This window comes from Aythya marila (assembly GCF_965140915.1).
Source record: "Aythya marila genome assembly, chromosome: 3".
Lineage (NCBI taxonomy): Eukaryota > Metazoa > Chordata > Aves > Anseriformes > Anatidae > Aythya > Aythya marila.
Window position 1 is genome coordinate 93,133,855 of NC_139044.1, and position 16,477 is coordinate 93,150,331.

The window sequence follows — 16,477 nt, forward strand, 5'->3', positions numbered from 1 at the left end:
CCAATTTCCAGCACTCGCTGTAAACACGGCTTGGACAGCACACGCGGGCAGAGCACTTTCCTTTTAAGAAAGAGGACGGCGTAACTTCATACCTCTGCAAACTTCACCTTATTTGGTCAGGATTCTGTAAAGGTTTGCAATCCACGGCTGCTACAGGAACAGCAGTGGTCATGCCTGTACATCTCCAAGAGCTAAGAAAATCAAGCCATCACCCCAATCCATGCCCCTGCTATCTATACAGAGCAAGAAGTTTATAGTAAGCTAATCTCATTCCTTCTTATTCTTGTTTTTGTTGTTAAACTCTACAGAAGCAACCAGGCAGGCACAAAGTTCAAGGCTACAGTGTCTTTCATAACAGCTGCATCAACTTATCTGGTATCTCATCTCATCTCTGAACATGACCAACACAGAAGGTTTCTTTGATCTGAAAGAAACCAGCGCACACAGCACCAAAGGCTCAAGAACCTTGTGCTAATCTTGGCTTGCCACAATTTAAGTTCTGTTAAATTTGGGCATGCACCACACACATTGAAATTAAGAGCATTAGAATAAACTGCTGGTGGAAAGCCAGGGAGAGATAAGACTTCTTCCTCATTATAGATAAACGCAAGAAAACACCATTTGGTTAGTTTATTATAACAAAGGGTGAACTCAAAGATCACCACAGCAGCCAGCTATCTTTAAAACAGCCAAGACAAATGACTTCTGAGGCAAAGGGATGCTGGGCAAACTTCCTTTAACAGCTGAGTTGTGCTTGTAAATGCAGACAGATCTCTGAATATCCAGGGCAAACCTCAAAGATTTCAGCCAGTTAAACAAGATTCCCCAGCCAGAAACATTAGATTCAGAAACGCAGCCGTTTACAAGGCATCTTTTTCAGCTGAGGAACAAAGTGCAGTACCATGAGAAGCTGGTGAGTAACAAGTCACTTGTCTGTACACGCAGAGTTTTAAGAATCCACATTTTCTCTGCTCTTCTAGAAACAGAGGGATTAGAGGCCTGTGATGGCAGAAAACTTCACAAAGAAAACTTTCAGAGAGTGTAAGAACATCAAAGAGACTAAAAAAAAAAAAAAAAAAAGGACAAATTTCAAGACACTGGTAATTCTGTAGAGCACTTTTACTGCAAGAATACAGAGACCAGAACTCTAGCTGGTTTGTAACAGCCACAGATGCAGTAGTTGGGATTTGCTACTTATTTTGGTAAGCAGATGAGGAGGCCAACACAACATGCCTAGCTTTAATAACTAGAGCTCCAAGGACAGAGAATCGATGTGCACACATGGCTTTTTTTTTTTAATGCATATGATTAAGTCAAGGCCTATCAGGCACAACCAACCTTAAATTTTATGGCAGAATAAAATATTATGAAGAATAAAGTTTATGCTCAAAACCAACCGTAGCAGACTCAGGAGAAGACTGTCCACCAAGGTTGTAAACATTTGTTGAGTCAAGCAGAGAACTTTCTCAAGCTGAAGCATCTCTTTCTGTGAAAAGAATTTGCAACTTCACTGTCTGTGCTGAAAAACAAACAAACAAACAAAACTTCCACAAGCCTCTAATCTGGGCTATGAAGATTTTGAGGATGAAAGTTTTCTGCCTCATTCCACCTTATATAAGAACTTGGTGTGAAAATTTGAGAAATTGATTTAGCTTGAGTCATTAGCTAAAGGCAACTCAAAGCCTTCTAGAATAGAGCTTCCTCGGCAGCAGTATGGTACTACACCCCCAAATTTGAACAGGAGCGTTAGTAATTCAAGCTTTATAGTAGAAAAGCAAGCAGCAGGCACAGTGGAAAAACTTCACAAGGTTCTGTTCAATCTGTAGCACTTTGGTGTCAGAGCCAACGGACTGGAAGCATTCAAGCAATTTTCTGGGGTCTGAATGGTTTCTTCAAGCTGTGTGATTGCTAACAAGTTCTGAGATAAAATTAATGAATCTGGTGAGTTATTTGCCTGAGAGCCAGCAAGCAGCAGAAATAAAAGAACATCCACTTTCCAACTTTTCTAGCCATGATGGCACACAGCTTTAGCTAGTTTGACTCTTTGGAGCTGGCAGCAAGTAAAACCCAGCTTTCCCCTTTTTTCACTCTCCAAAAATAAGTATTCTTTTGCATAATAAGCATTCAGATTCATAGCAGTTGCAAGCAAACTCACAAGCTCATGATTAAAAAAAAGCCAGCATTTTATTACATCAAGGTTTCTTACTGATTGACAACAATCATTCCTTAGAGTAGAATAAGCTCATAAAGCTGGACATCTTGCATAGGTATTTTTAAAGAAGGAAATGAGAAAGGTGGCACAGACAGCTTAATTTTAGACACAGAAAGAATTATTCACCTAAAAATAAGGACAGTACAAAAATAATGAACACAATTACTTTATCCAAGGCCACCTCTTCATGAGCAGAAAGGAGAAAAGAGAACCAGTGTATAGGATTGACTCGTCTTAAATTCTTTCACATCTATTTCAAACAGGAACTGGAAGTTTTATTTAGCTTCTGTCCACTGAGATCTGTTCCTTCCTTAAATCAGGGAGAGGTATCAAACCTGTCAAACTAAGCCATCAAATCCAGCACTCTACCATGCTGTCATTGAAAAATACACGTTTATAAAAAATAAAGCTAACGGAAACTAACTGTACAGTCCATGGTCCTGATTTTGCCATTTACAGCAAACAGTCTATAGACAAAATTGTGATCAAGGCAAGACTGTCCACAGACAAGAGTCAGACCGTATGTTCAGTTCATAATCTGGGGACTAAGCTTCTCTTTATAACAAGATCAGCTAGGCAAGTCAGCCTGAGATAATTGGAGTTTACTACTTGTATCTGTTGCAAAGACCACATGGAAAAGTAAATGAAGATGATGACGTTTTGTGACAGAAGAATTAAATAGCAGAACCCATTAATAATTAGAAAAACAAACAAAACAGAAACCAAAACACATAGTAAGACCAGCCTACTAATTAGGCAACAACTTATACAGCTGGACTGGTGAGACTTAGTCATCACCCACCAGAAACAGAAAATGAAAAGACTTAAAAATTTACTCTTATCATACACAATATATTGCAGCAGATATCCATAAACTCCAGCTATTCATCAGCACGACAGAGAACATAAGGTTATAAATCTAACAATTCAAGATACAGACATGTTTTTGAAGCAGTATTTCTTAATCTCTGTAAATAGATGAACAAGCTTCCATTTTTGTGAGCAGCTTTGATGACACGGTGTTAGTGTATGGAAGTATCTTCATTTACATCTCCTCAAGGCTTCTCTTGATAGCTTCTTCCAATTCTGCATCTTCCTCTGTATGAATTCAAAAAAAATGATAATCTCAAACTGTGGTTGATAACTAGTCATAGACAATTGCATTATTATTACCGCGTAAAGTGACAAATTACTTCTGTGGGCAATGCCAGTAGACTGAAAATAAGTTACAAAACCAAAATGAAAGTTATTTCCCTTCTTACATCTTATGCCACCTTTTAAACACTCCAAAACAGAAACAACCTCTGCAACCCTTCCCTGTGTTAACTAGGGGCAGCCCGGTGATTCGTGTAAGATTATAATGCAACTGCAAGTTTATTAGTCAAACGAATAACCACGATTAGCACCCACAGCTATGCATCAAGAATAAATAAGTAAAGTTTTAAAAAAGACAGACACACAAAACAAGCAGTGTTTTCACTCCAGTTCCTCGTCAATAGATACTCCCTATCCAAATTGTGACTTGGCACCACTGTTGTCACTCCCACTAGGAAGACATTAAGTATAGATAAAGTCATATTAACCGTAAGGGCAACAACATTTTTGATGGTGGGAGCAAGGCTGCACTGTGCTCATCTGATTTGTTAACGATGTCTCGTAAACACCCCTCGTAATTCTCAGAACAGCAGCTCTGCTTCGGCCTTACCTTTGGGTTGTCTTAGGCACTAATTGAGATTATTGAATTAAACATCCTGAAGATAAACAAGGTCAGTATTAGTACTATTGGCATGATTAGAAAAATTATAAAAGCCTTCAGGCACACTATCATTCCTAAGCAGTTCATCTTCTGCTTGAGGAGGACATGAGCACGGTCTACAACAAAAGCCAACTGGTTTAGGTCTACTCTTACGAAAAAGGAAAGTGAATAGCTACATTAACACATTAACATAACAGATTTTGAAACTGATTACTGTTGGGCTATTGCTGTATTTGAAGTTCACACTGGAGATTTCTGCAAGGCCTAGCTTTGTAAAGAAATGGCACCACTGAATGTTCTCTGGTGTCTGCTAAGCCATTTCCATTCAGCTGGACTTTGTTGCAACAGCCGATACTACTGACAAAGAGGTAAGTTAGTTTGTGAAAGGGAAACATTACATGGTCACAGAAGCAGAGATGGATTTTTGAAGCTAAAACAAAGCAGAAAGGCACATTTATAGACAATTGCTTACATTAAGGTAAGCTGTCAGTAAACCACTAAGTCTGCGTAGCTACCAAGAATAAGCTCCAAACCACGGCTCTGCTGCTCATGGCACACAGCTCTGTCCAAAAGGATGCCCAGATTGGCTCATATTCCCTGGAGCTGCTAAAGCAGCCTTTTCTGCCTCCAACACTTACTTGCTTTTTGCTTTTTTTTTCAGCAGTTGCTAGTGCTATTTCATTTATCCATTTCTAGAGTTGGTTTTGCCTCCTCATTCCCTTCTTACCCCCTTCAAGGGCTATTGTTAGCCACACACACAGCTAGCTCAGGTTGCTTCCTAGGGCTGGTTCTGATGCCTTAATACAGAAGACACCTGACCCAGGACATCTTGCATGCACCAAATGCCACTGCTATCATTAATGGCAATATCCAGTGCTTAGCAGCACCTGAGCATGGCAAACTTTCAGGACTGTAGATGAATATCTTGCATTTTTCAAAGCTATTTAGCAACAGTTGATAAATGTATCACTGAATACATTCCGGGAAGATTGTTACCTTAGTTTTATCACCACATTTGTACAAAGTATTTATTAATATTTTTGTTCTTTTTATTTCCATCAGGTGGAAGGGGAGAGTCACGTCTTTAAACAGAACATGATTGCAAACGCATCGCAATCTGTCCCTAAAATTAAGTAACTACATTGTACGGACGTCACCCCTAAGCACAGCAGCAAAAGGTTGAAAACAATTTCAAATAAGGTAAGATATGATGCGAGCAGATTAGTTGTGCTGCTGCTTCAAACTTGTGCATAAATCTACAGTTCACTTTTAGGAGACAAGAGGGCTTTGTTGAGATATAATACCTAATTCTGAACCATTTATTTAGAAGTTCAACTATTTATTCAGTAGTTCTACTTGCAGTCAGAGTCATACTAAACTGGTATGAAGTGAGCTCAGTCACATCTTAAATAGCACAATGCCCAGTGGTGCACCAATAAAAATAGATTTCAAGTCTGCTGGCATACTTTTCAGGCTAGGACGTTCTTTTTTCTTTTTAACTCACAGTATTCTTGACTACTCATTATTCCCCAGAATATTTTAAAGTATTCTTAAGAGGTCACTCGCCAGAAAAATGATTTTAAGTTGAGTTTCTGTTATCTTCTGTAACTAATAGCAATCCTGAAAATAGAGAAGTAAAAATTAAAACAGACCTTCCTGTTTCTTTTTTTCTTCTAAGCTCCTTTTCACTGTCAGTTCCATATCTTCATCCTCTTCGCTATCTGAAAAATAATTACACAGATTAAATGTAAATTACACATTGATCCTAAAAAATAAGTCAGTCATCTCCTACACCTAACTTACTATAACAACATTGTAGGTTGGATTTTAAGAGCTACACGTGGTCATAGCTATGTTTTCTTGCCTAAATACTCCATCTGAGCAACTGACTGCTACAGCTAATCTCAGCAGTGCAATGCATCAATTGAACAATACAATTCAGCAGATGCTGTTCAAAACTCACAGAAAACAGCAGAAATGCTTAGCTTAATCTGTTAATTTGTCATAGCCAAGCCCAGCCAAAATCCTACCACCGCTTCCTTTCTAAGTAATGCTCTTCACAAGGCTGGTTTCCAGCTCCAGAACAACAGCTGTGTTTTGAAATGTCTAGTAGGGATTGGTATATCTGAACTTTTTTTCTCCCCCCACTTTTTTTAAATGGAGACTCAGAAAATTACAGGTTAAAACCCAAAGAAGTCGATTAGTCACATCATGTATTCGCTCTCCTGCTAGAGGCTGTTGCTGTTTTGGGAGATGATCTCTGCAATGAGGTTGTATAATATTCACCATGAACTAGGTCTCCTACGGTCACAGCAACAACTTCCCTCTAAAACCAGTCCATTTACCAGTACATAAATGCAATTCTGATTATGTTTAGAGGCAAAGAAGATTCTGATATGGACATCTAAATTACTAACTGTGTGACTTCAGGCATTTTAGATGATCTAAGCTAAGCATTCAAAGTGAAAAATACGCTTTATAAAATTTGTCTTCAAGCCTCTGACACACACACTTTGAACAGCAGCATTACTGACTCTCCTGACTCCAGGAATACAAACACCAACAGCTGGCATCAAGTAGAAATCAGGAGCCCACAAAGATGCCAGAAACTTCTGAATATATACTACAGTTAGAAAGGTCTTTCTCCAGCCACTTAGCTGATTGCCTGTGCATCCTTTTTGGAGCTGCCTATGACCTCTGGGTAGAAGATACACCTCCCTGTACACCACCATCCAAAGCAAACAAAATATAAGAAACAAAAACCCAGACAAACCCCAAATAAATGTCAGTTAAATCACTTATGAGAGAAAAAGTGCAAAGAAAAGGCTTTGCACAAGTGGCCTCCCCCATGCTAATGACCGTTTTAACCTTCCAGCCTGGAAGATGTATCTGGCTGCTCTGAGGTGTTGTACCTGTTAGAGATGTAAGAGCTGAAGCAATCACTCCCTAACTCATTTCTTGGCAGAAGTATAATGGAAGAATTGAGATCTCGAGACCAATAAGTAGCAAGTCAAAGTACAAGAGATTCTCTGGTTTGCTGCCATTTCAAATAAAAATGCATCAAGAGCACTTTCCTGGAGGTGTTTTTTTTTTCCAGGCAACTTGACAGAAGATGTTGGCAAATGGGAAAGGCAAAATTCTTCAGATTGCAACCTGCACAGACAGCTAAACAGCAGAGGACAGGAGCAGTCAGAAGTTCAGCAGCTTCTTTCAGATATTAGCTAAAGGAGTCAGCTCTCCTGGAACTGGTTAGATAATCAGGCAGTATTTACCACACAAGGAACCACGATGGCAACCCCCTTGTATGACATGCACAGCACTGTTCTGCTTCCTCCTGGATTCTCTAGCCCAGGCAATCAGCTTGCCTGAGATTCAGTTTTTCAGAATACAGATCCTCAGCTAAAGTGGATTTTACTGTCAACTGGGATAGTTATGAATATTTGAACAGAATTTGTACACGAGTTACTGTTTTAGTTCATTAAGAAAATTTAGGATTCGTCTTAGGTATTAATTCAGGCCTCATCTTACCAAAATGTTTTACCAGTCACACCTCTTTAATTACCCCACTGTAATAACACGGGATACACGTCCATATTGGACCAGAGGTATGTGCAAACTGGCATGCAAAACATTTAAATGTTTTAAAAACAAGTTGCCTGTCTCATGATTTATCACACTACTTCTATGCAATAGCAGAACGCTGCTCAGTAGTTACATCGCAGAGAGCAGGTTTGCCTCAAGCACAGTTGAAGAAACACCATTCCACTACCTACACCTGTAAGCAAGCCCATTTTATTAGGGCATGTAGTTTGCAAGCCTCTGGAAATGAAAGCACGGTTCATACACAGTAAGTGGTAGGTATCCAATCGTGTCCTACAGACTGGGAATTCCATGTATAGTATCTCAACTAATACAATACACTGATACCAAGTCAGCAATGACTACGATAAATTGAGCCAGAATTGCTGAGAGAAACTACGAAACTTGAAAACAATTGGTACAGATCATATTCTGCCTGGTTGGAGAGGAAAACATCACCTCAGAGTCAAACATTGTTCCAAATCACATGAGAAGTCTCACAAGCTACAGTCTGCCTCCAGTGGTCTCAACTTTGCTCATTGTTTGCAATGCTTCTCCCCCCTCTACCAACCTACATCAATAATGTTCAACTTCCCACACGAGCAGTTGCTGGATTCTTGTAAATCTTTGAGTTGGTAAAAGCTAACCTATTAAGAAGGCAGGAAATCTAATCTAGATTTTTTTTTTTATTATTTATTTTTGTGACAAGGCTTGTCTGTATCTCAAACTGTACTGACTTTCCCCATGCAAAACCAAAAGCATGATCACACTTGTCCACAATACCGCCCTCTGCCCCTAAGCCTACACAGAGCAGATTAAAGGTGTCACGTTGAGTGTCTGGTGAGGCAGGCACAGGAGGAGTAGAGTTTCTGGATCAGAAAATTGTAAGATATTCTGATATGGCTCTGTGGGAATCAGGAGTAAGACTAACAATCAGAATAAAGACTGTCTGTAGGCAAAAAAATTAATAGAAATGTTTCAACAAATAAAGGGGTGAGGAGCAGGAACTCAGCTTGCCTTCTGGGTGCAGCAATTAAGCATGGAAATCATCACTTTTCAACCAAGGAGAAGGAAGGGCCAACAGAAGGGCCAATGGATTGAACAGAAGCATTTTTAAGTCAGAAGAGACCAGGCTGACTTCCCACACTGGACAGGCCACTGCGCTTGACCTAACATTGCTTGTGGTGTGCCTGCATCCTGTGGCTGAACTCCACTTTGAAGCAGATTTTGGATTCTAGTTAACGTGCCCCACGCCAGTACCACAGAGCTACAAAATGGCTGAGTTTGGGAGAGGCCTCTGGAGGTCATCTTGTCCATCCCCCTGCTCAAGCAGGGTCATCTAGAGCCACAGCTGCCCAGATGGCTCTGGAGTATCTCCAGATATTGTACTGGGGAGCCCAGAACTGGACGGGTGTAGCCTCACTAATGCTGAGTAAAGAGGATGGATCTCCTCCCTCAGTCTGTCAGTCCTCAGCCCACAGGTCGCAGCCCAGGAGACTGTTGGCCTTCTTTGCTTCAGGAGGCCATTGCTGGCTCACGGTCCATTGGTTGTCCACAAGGACCTCTAGGTCCTCTTCTGGAAAGCTGCTTTCCAGCTGGTTGACCCCCAGCTTTTACTGGTGCCTGGTGTCACTCCTCCCCAGCTGCAGGACGTCGCACTTCCTTGCTGAATTTCATGAAGTTCCTGTCAGCCCATTTCTCCAGCCTGCCCAGGAGGTAGATGTTCCTCTGGATGGCGGCGTGACCCTCTGGTGTATCAGCCACTCCTAGTTTCGTGCTATCAGCAAACCCATTGAGGGCACACTCTGCCTCCTCATCACGATCATTAATTAAAGTGTTAAATAGGATTAGGCCCAGTACTGACCCACAGGGCACACCAGTAGTTACTGGCCGTCATGCCACCCATCACCTAGGTTCGGCCATTCAGAGGATTTTCAATCCAGCCTGCTGTCCACTCACCCAGCCCACACTTCCTCAGCCTGTACTTACTTCATCAGCACTTTTGGTGCTGCTGGCATCATCTGAAGATGTAGGGTAAATGAAAACACATGACAGAGAAATCAGGCACGTCTCGCTTCTCTTGTTAAAAATGCTTAGCACACTCTGTAGCTCCCAGCTCCTCTGGGGTCACAGAGAAGCAGCAATCACCCAATTTCTCAGCCAGAGAATCTTAAGATACAGCCTCTTCTCTAGTACAGTTTGTTAGATAAACAACAGCTAAGAAACTCTGTTTGTACCTATTCTCTCAAAGAAATCCTGCTGCTCTCTGTTGTCCTCACATATTGCCAAGCTCCTGCTGGAAGGAATGAAACAGGAATGCAAATTCTGTATGAGAACAGGGCTCAGTGATTAGGAAGGTTAACCCTAGAGATGGGAGTGAATGCAGTAACTTTCCTTCAGAGATGTAGTAGAGCAGTATTTCCTCAGTCTCAGAAACGAGCTCTGGAAACTGTTAAGCTTCCACAGGATGCAAGCGCCACCCACTGTCCTGACATCCCAGTGTCAGATGGGATTTGGATTAGCGACCCACACGTCTCAGAGTAATCAATTCCCTTCTCCTACCTGACACTCTTCCTCTTCTGCAACCTCCCCAGTTACTACCATCCCCTTAATAGCTCCTGTCAGGTGTCTGGCTGCTCTGTCACACTGAAGACTTGATGATTGCCCTCTCTTGGCCTTAGTTCTCCTCCTTTGCCTTGTTGTAAAACTTCTTACTGCACCCCTGGACTGCTTCACACGTTGAGCAGTCTTGCACCCTACCTTCACTTCCCTCTCCTACAACACTCGTAGTCTCAGTGACTCCCAGGTTCATCTGCCTTTTTACTATCCTGAAGCACAATCGCAGAAGTATCACACTTAACTCCCTCTCTCCAGCCCCTTTCCCTTTTTACAGTTGACGTCTGAAGTTTTAGTGCTACCTCACCTTGAGGATACTGTTGAAATTACCTCATTCAGGATCCTAATGACCACTTAGCCAAAAATTTAAGATCAGCACCCCATTCTTATCAATCCTGTTCAGTGCATGTGGCCGTGCTGCCTTTAAAATACTCTTCCTTGGCTTCCACAATCCTTTCCTTTATTCCTTCTTCACTAAGTCCCTGGAGGTTCCTCCCCATACACTCCTCCCCAGTACTTACTGCTCTGATGTCTACTTCTTCATTAGGCAATATCACCTGTAAATGCATGTGCAGCTACTCCCTGTCAAGGTTTCACAAATACAGAAGACCATCTCTTCCTCCATGCAAACCAAAGCTTCATTATATATTATCTCTCCCTGCAGATGTTCCCTGATCTGTTCATTCAAGTGTAGCATGAACGCAAATAAAGCTCTTAATCCCTGACTCTGCTCCAACTGCATTTTTTTGGAAACTGGGTAACATGGATAATACCATGATGCTCACTCAGACTTTCATTTAACCTTCATCTTAGATATCTCTCTAAAAAAAATAATAAAAAAAAAAAAATCACAACCAGGTTAAATTAAACCTTGAAGATTTTTTTTTTTCATGATCTGGGTGGTGAGGTCTTCCCAGTTCATCCACTTGGCTACAATTTTTGTTCAGGCTCATTATCTGAGGTCTTAATATACCTAAGGGCTTTCTGCCTAGGGCATATAAACATCTACCCAAATGTACACACAAGACATGTCACCGACATACCAAAGCTAGTAACTTCCTGTTGTAGCTAAACTCAAGGCTGACTTTCTTACTACTCCCTCCTGCAGCTGACCGTGGCCTTTGTAAGAGCTGTGTAGGTAAAGGGATAAATGCTTCCCGTAGTTCATTCATGGTGCAGCCAGTGTGCATCATGCCACTGATGCTTATGCCCTTCGTGTTCAGTCTCTGGACGTGAGGGGCTGGAGGCTGTGACCTGTCTTTAGTCGCTTGCTGTCTGACATTTGTGTTAACTGAAAGATTAGAAGAAGCATCGTGCATCACTATGCCATTGATTTTGACACTCTCATGAGGCAGCCTGGCTCTTTAAAGAAAGGAGAAGAAAGTCTGAACGTTTTGGTTGTCTTCTTATCAAAAAAACTCTTCTACTTAAGAGCTCAGTCAATTAAGGATCTCATTACAACATGAGTTTCTGACAAATACAGTTAAGCTAAAGCCCTCCTTTTATACAAGAATCACCTCTGTCACCTGAGAAGTGCTGGCATTCATATCAGTGCCAGCATGCCCCCAACATTGTCCGGCATTCATTAGAAGTGTAATTTGTAGCAGTGCTGGCATTCTGAGATATCAGGTGTCGAGATGCAGACAAGAGATTGTGCTGTTTTTCTGCGTGCTACAAACCTTTCTTTGTAAAGGAAAAACTCGTTTTACCCTTCTGAAACCACTCTATCAACATGCACAAATCTCCCATCATGTGTTCTGCCTTCAGCATGAAATTAAAACTCTTGTATTAATGAACTCAGGTTTAAAAGCAGCAGAAGAAATAATAATGTCTTGCCTACTCTTTTCATACCTCAGAGAAAATTCATGGACTCCTAATGTAAAATGTAGTTGATAGCCTGCTCCAATATATGCAGGAACTTCTTTCCTTTTTCTTTTTTTTTAATGACTACGTAGGGTACAATTGCCACAGCAGTTCTGCTGAAATGGCAAATCAGTTCACAAGATGCAACAGAGATTGCCACCACGTGCTCACAAGCTAATGATAGCTCTGTCTGTTCGTCAGAGACACTGCTTCTTCATTTTGAAGCCCATCCAGTCCCAAAAACTGTCTTATATTTTTCACAGAATCACAGAATTTCTAGGTTGGAAGAGACCTCAAGATCATCGAGTCCAACCTCTGACCTAACGCTAACAGTCCCCACTAAACCATTTCCCTAAGCTCTACATCTAAACGTCTTTTGAAGACTTCCAGGGATGGTGACTCCACCACTTCCCTGGGCAGCCTGTTCCAGTGCCTCACAACCCTTTCAGTGAAGAAGTTCTTCCTAACATCTAACCTAAAACTCCCCTGGCTCAACTTAAGCCCATTCCCCCTCGTCCTGTCACCAGGCACATGGGAGAACAGACCAACCCCCACCTCGCTACAGCCTCCCTTGAGGTACCTATAGAGAGCGATAAGGTCGCCCCTGAGCCTCCTCTTCTCCAGGCTGAACAAGCCCAGCTCCCTCAGCCGCTCCTCGTAGGACTTGTTCTCCAGGCCCCTCACCAGCTTCGTCGCCCTTCTCTGGACAGACTCCAACACAACTTTTGTTGTTGTTTTTCACCTCTTTTTCCCTCCAGAATACTGCCCCAGGTTTGAGACTGATGGAAATGAAGAAAATCTCATTTCTATTTCCTTATATTCAACTGTGTTTCTGTAACAGGACAACAGGTTCTACAGGCCTACAATACACAGCACAACTTTCCACCTCAGCCCTCCAATACTGGCCTTGCTCCAGGAAGATTTGTGAATGCTTGCTGATGCTGCTGACCGGTGAAGCACGTCTTCTGAGACGGCTACATCTTTTAAAAAGACCTTGACAGATCCTTGGCGTCAACATCAACCCACTACCCAGAGCACAGAGTCCTGTCATCAAAAGCGAGTTTTCAAGATGATTCTGTTCATTATGAATTTGCCTGAGAACAGGACATGAGCATGATTCCAGCAACTTCCTGCTTAAAACACATATATCCATACACTTATTTTTGGTAATGACCACATGCATAGCTTTAGTGTGATGCACAATGACCAAACAGCAGCAAATTAAGGTTTTGGTTAGCTCAAACTCATCATTCTTAGCCAGAATACCCAGGTAAATGAAGATATACCAGCAAAATAACCCAAAAAGGAGTTAGAATACCCTTATGGAGCAACACGGTCATTCCCCTCTTATCCCCATCTGGTGCTGGTAAGTCACACAACTATACGCGAAAGGAAGTCTCTACATATAAAACAACTGAAACTGAATGCATGGAAGCTACAGTTCTCTTCCAATATTTCCTTCTCTGAAATGAAAGCAAAACCATCCTCTCAATTAATATATGCAGTTATAATTACATTAGAACAGCTCTATCAAACTAGGGGTTTCAGTGCGCTCTAAAAAGAAAGCATCAATAGTGGAAACATAATGACACAACGTGCAGCTCTACAGATAACTGAGGAGAAAAGTCATCTTCCTCCCTAAGCACAGGGGACTATGCTAGTGAAAATCATGGTTCTGTAATCAGCTACGTTAAGAAACTTTACTGGTGTGGCTACTTCTGGATGGGAATGACATCTCCATAATCGAGCTGACAAACGTAGACCAGCATGGCCAGAACAATCTATAAGCACCTTTTCCGTGTCAGAAACACACGGATCAATTCCAGCTCACCACAGACCCAACCATTTCATTATCCCATTTATTTTTCCCTACTTTAATCGATCAATGCCAAATTGCTATTCAGTGCTAGCCGTCCACTTCGATCTTCCTGATAGTACAAGAGAAACACAGGACAGTTCTCCTATACCTGCATACTGGTAGGGTATTTTTCTCAAAATTGTTTAGGGCTACTTCAGAAACAGCTTTCTGTAACATCCACTCAACTTACACGCCCCAAAGCCACAACAAAACAACTGGAAATGCATTATCTTCTACGAAAACTTTACCTCAAGATGTTTTAAAATACCAAGAAGTATTTAAACTCATCTCAGCTCCAAAATCCTTTGCATTAAAATAAGACTGCTCAAATCTCTGATTATTCTCTATAAAAAAAGTGTAATAATTTCAGCATGCCATTAATAAGAAGATCGCATTAAAAATTTCATTGACATTTTTCCTCCTAACAGAGGTGTGAGTCATGTGTCAGTAAAGACAAATACCAAGTGAGTGGAAGCGGCCAGGACAGCTGGAGATAAAATAGACAGAGATATTTTGGGAAATAACAACGAATTTAGCAGGGTCATATCTGTTTCAGACCCAGCACAAATCAGACAAAGCAGATTTGAACACAAGTCAATAAATATGCATGCTAGAGTGCTCTAAACAGCTTTTCTTTTACCAGAAAGGATTGAAATAACTGTTTTTCGCATGCTGTAACATAAAACAGGATTTGTTAGGTAGAACAAAAACATGCAGTTAAGTCTGGTTTCAAAACTTGTCCCAAGCAAACTGATCTTCTGAGCCGTATCTCATTGAAATGCAAGTACAATACAAGAAGCACCAAGTACCAACTTGTTTTTATCAGCAAAAGCGTTCAGTTCTTTTATTGAGAAGACTACTAGTCTACTGGAAAGATCGGGCTTAATGCTTTCTACCTTTTGTGGTATCTGAAATGCTGTTTAGCAAGGCACACATCATGTCTCCTTCAATGTGGTGGGGATTTAGGATGCGAGCTGACCGCTGAGTCATCTTAAACTGAGTTTCCAGTTCCAGGAAGCTTTTGTCTCCGGAAAGTATAGTGAAAGGAATTTGCTTGGGCAAGTGCTCATCCAGACGACCAGCCTGCACGGAAACAAAGGACAGATGTTGAACCGAGATCGTAGTTTTATCTTGTGGGGTTTGGCTACCTTTCTGTAAGGCAGCTCTTCATAGGAAAGCCTTCTACAGCAGCTTACCTCCAGCTGTATCATCAAATTTATCAGCAAGTTATACAACTGCAAAAGGTGTCATTTTGATACTGCATTTATTCTGTACATATGATAATAGATACAGGGAATGGCTACCAGAACAGCACAGATACAGTATGCAAAAATTCTTTAAAACCATCATTTCAGAACCATCTCCACTACAAACAAGCTGAATGTGCAGAGCATTTTAAGAAACGTTAAAAAAAAATAAGGCAACGTATAAACACTGTTGCAAAACACATTTATAACTTACAATTAGAACAGCAGGTAGGTTTTATCTAACTGATAAAACACTGTATTAATAATATGAGTCCCCTTAACACCTCAGATTCCTGTCCTTCACCTTCACTTCTCCCAACCCAAAACTCAACGTGACCATGGGCCCTGCTCTTTGTCAGCTAAGCAGGGTGTCTGAAACTGAAACCCATTCAACTCCATTTTACAGCTAGCTCCAGATTTGGGCTACTTGAAGGGAGAGGCAAAAGTTACATTTCATTCTGAAGCACAAACTCTAAGAACTCTTAAAAAAAAAAAAAAAAAAAGTCTTCATTCCCTAACCAGCCTCCCATCCCTTCACAACAGACTGATATCCTCCATGGGATAACATTTTCATTCCAAAAGAAAGAAAGAAAAAAGAAAAAGAAGCAAAGCATAGGGCAAAGTGATAACGATGTACTATATTTACCCATTTATGCTGTATAATCTTCATGCAATCCATAATTTAATTCACAGGGACAAAAAGAAAATGTATGATATCTAAGTTTGTCCAAACGTGTAGGGGGAGTGCTTCAAAATCACTTCTCAACAGGCTGTCTCCACCCAATTCAATGACAGGTTTGTTGTTCTTTTTAGTGGACATAGATGTTGTGTGAAGAGAATCTAAGAGTCTTGCATGTAATTAAAAGTTATCAGTGTCACACATCACCTGGCCACCCTCCTCTAGGTCCTGAAACAACAGCAAGGACAGTGTGCACTAACTTACATGAACACAGAGAGCAAAGTCTGCTGCCTCTCTTCTGGTACCACAACGTGGATGAAGGAAGAAGCATCCAATCCTCTTAAGATAATTATAAATTCTGCACTGCACTGGAGGTTTCCAGTTGCTGTGTCCTCCTAAGCAGTCAAAGAAAAGAAATGCATAGCATTAGCATTGTCACCATGAGTTAGGGATGCAAGGCAAAAGTAAAGGTACAACTGGCTTTAAAGACAAAATTTACTTTGACCAATGTAAAAGCTAAAAACAAAAATAATAATACATTACTAAAACCCCCACAGCCCTTGTTTGTGGGTTAGAAAGCAAAAAAAAAAAAATTGAAAGGAGCTAGCCTGATCCTGCACATAGCCTCTCATTCAATTTTGTATGCATTTTTTTTTATTAATTCTGA

General features: G+C 41.0%; 1 protein-coding gene across 5 annotated transcripts in view; it reads right to left on the reverse strand.

The window, feature by feature from the left end:
- Nucleotides 1-1,081: 1,081 nt before the first annotated feature.
- ZNF451 (zinc finger protein 451) overlaps nucleotides 1,082-16,477 on the reverse strand; it is a 40,865-nt gene continuing 25,469 nt past the window's right edge. For all 5 annotated transcript variants that reach the window (XM_082757414.1, XM_082757415.1, XM_082757412.1 and 2 more), the window contains 4 exons: nucleotides 16,075-16,205; nucleotides 14,781-14,967; nucleotides 5,621-5,689; nucleotides 1,082-3,310 (listed from right to left, as the gene is read on the reverse strand). In XM_082757414.1, the coding sequence (XP_082613540.1) occupies nucleotides 3,258-3,310; nucleotides 5,621-5,689; nucleotides 14,781-14,967; nucleotides 16,075-16,205 (440 nt within the window). In that variant the 3' untranslated portion in view covers nucleotides 1,082-3,257. The remainder of the gene's footprint in view (nucleotides 3,311-5,620; nucleotides 5,690-14,780; nucleotides 14,968-16,074; nucleotides 16,206-16,477) is intronic.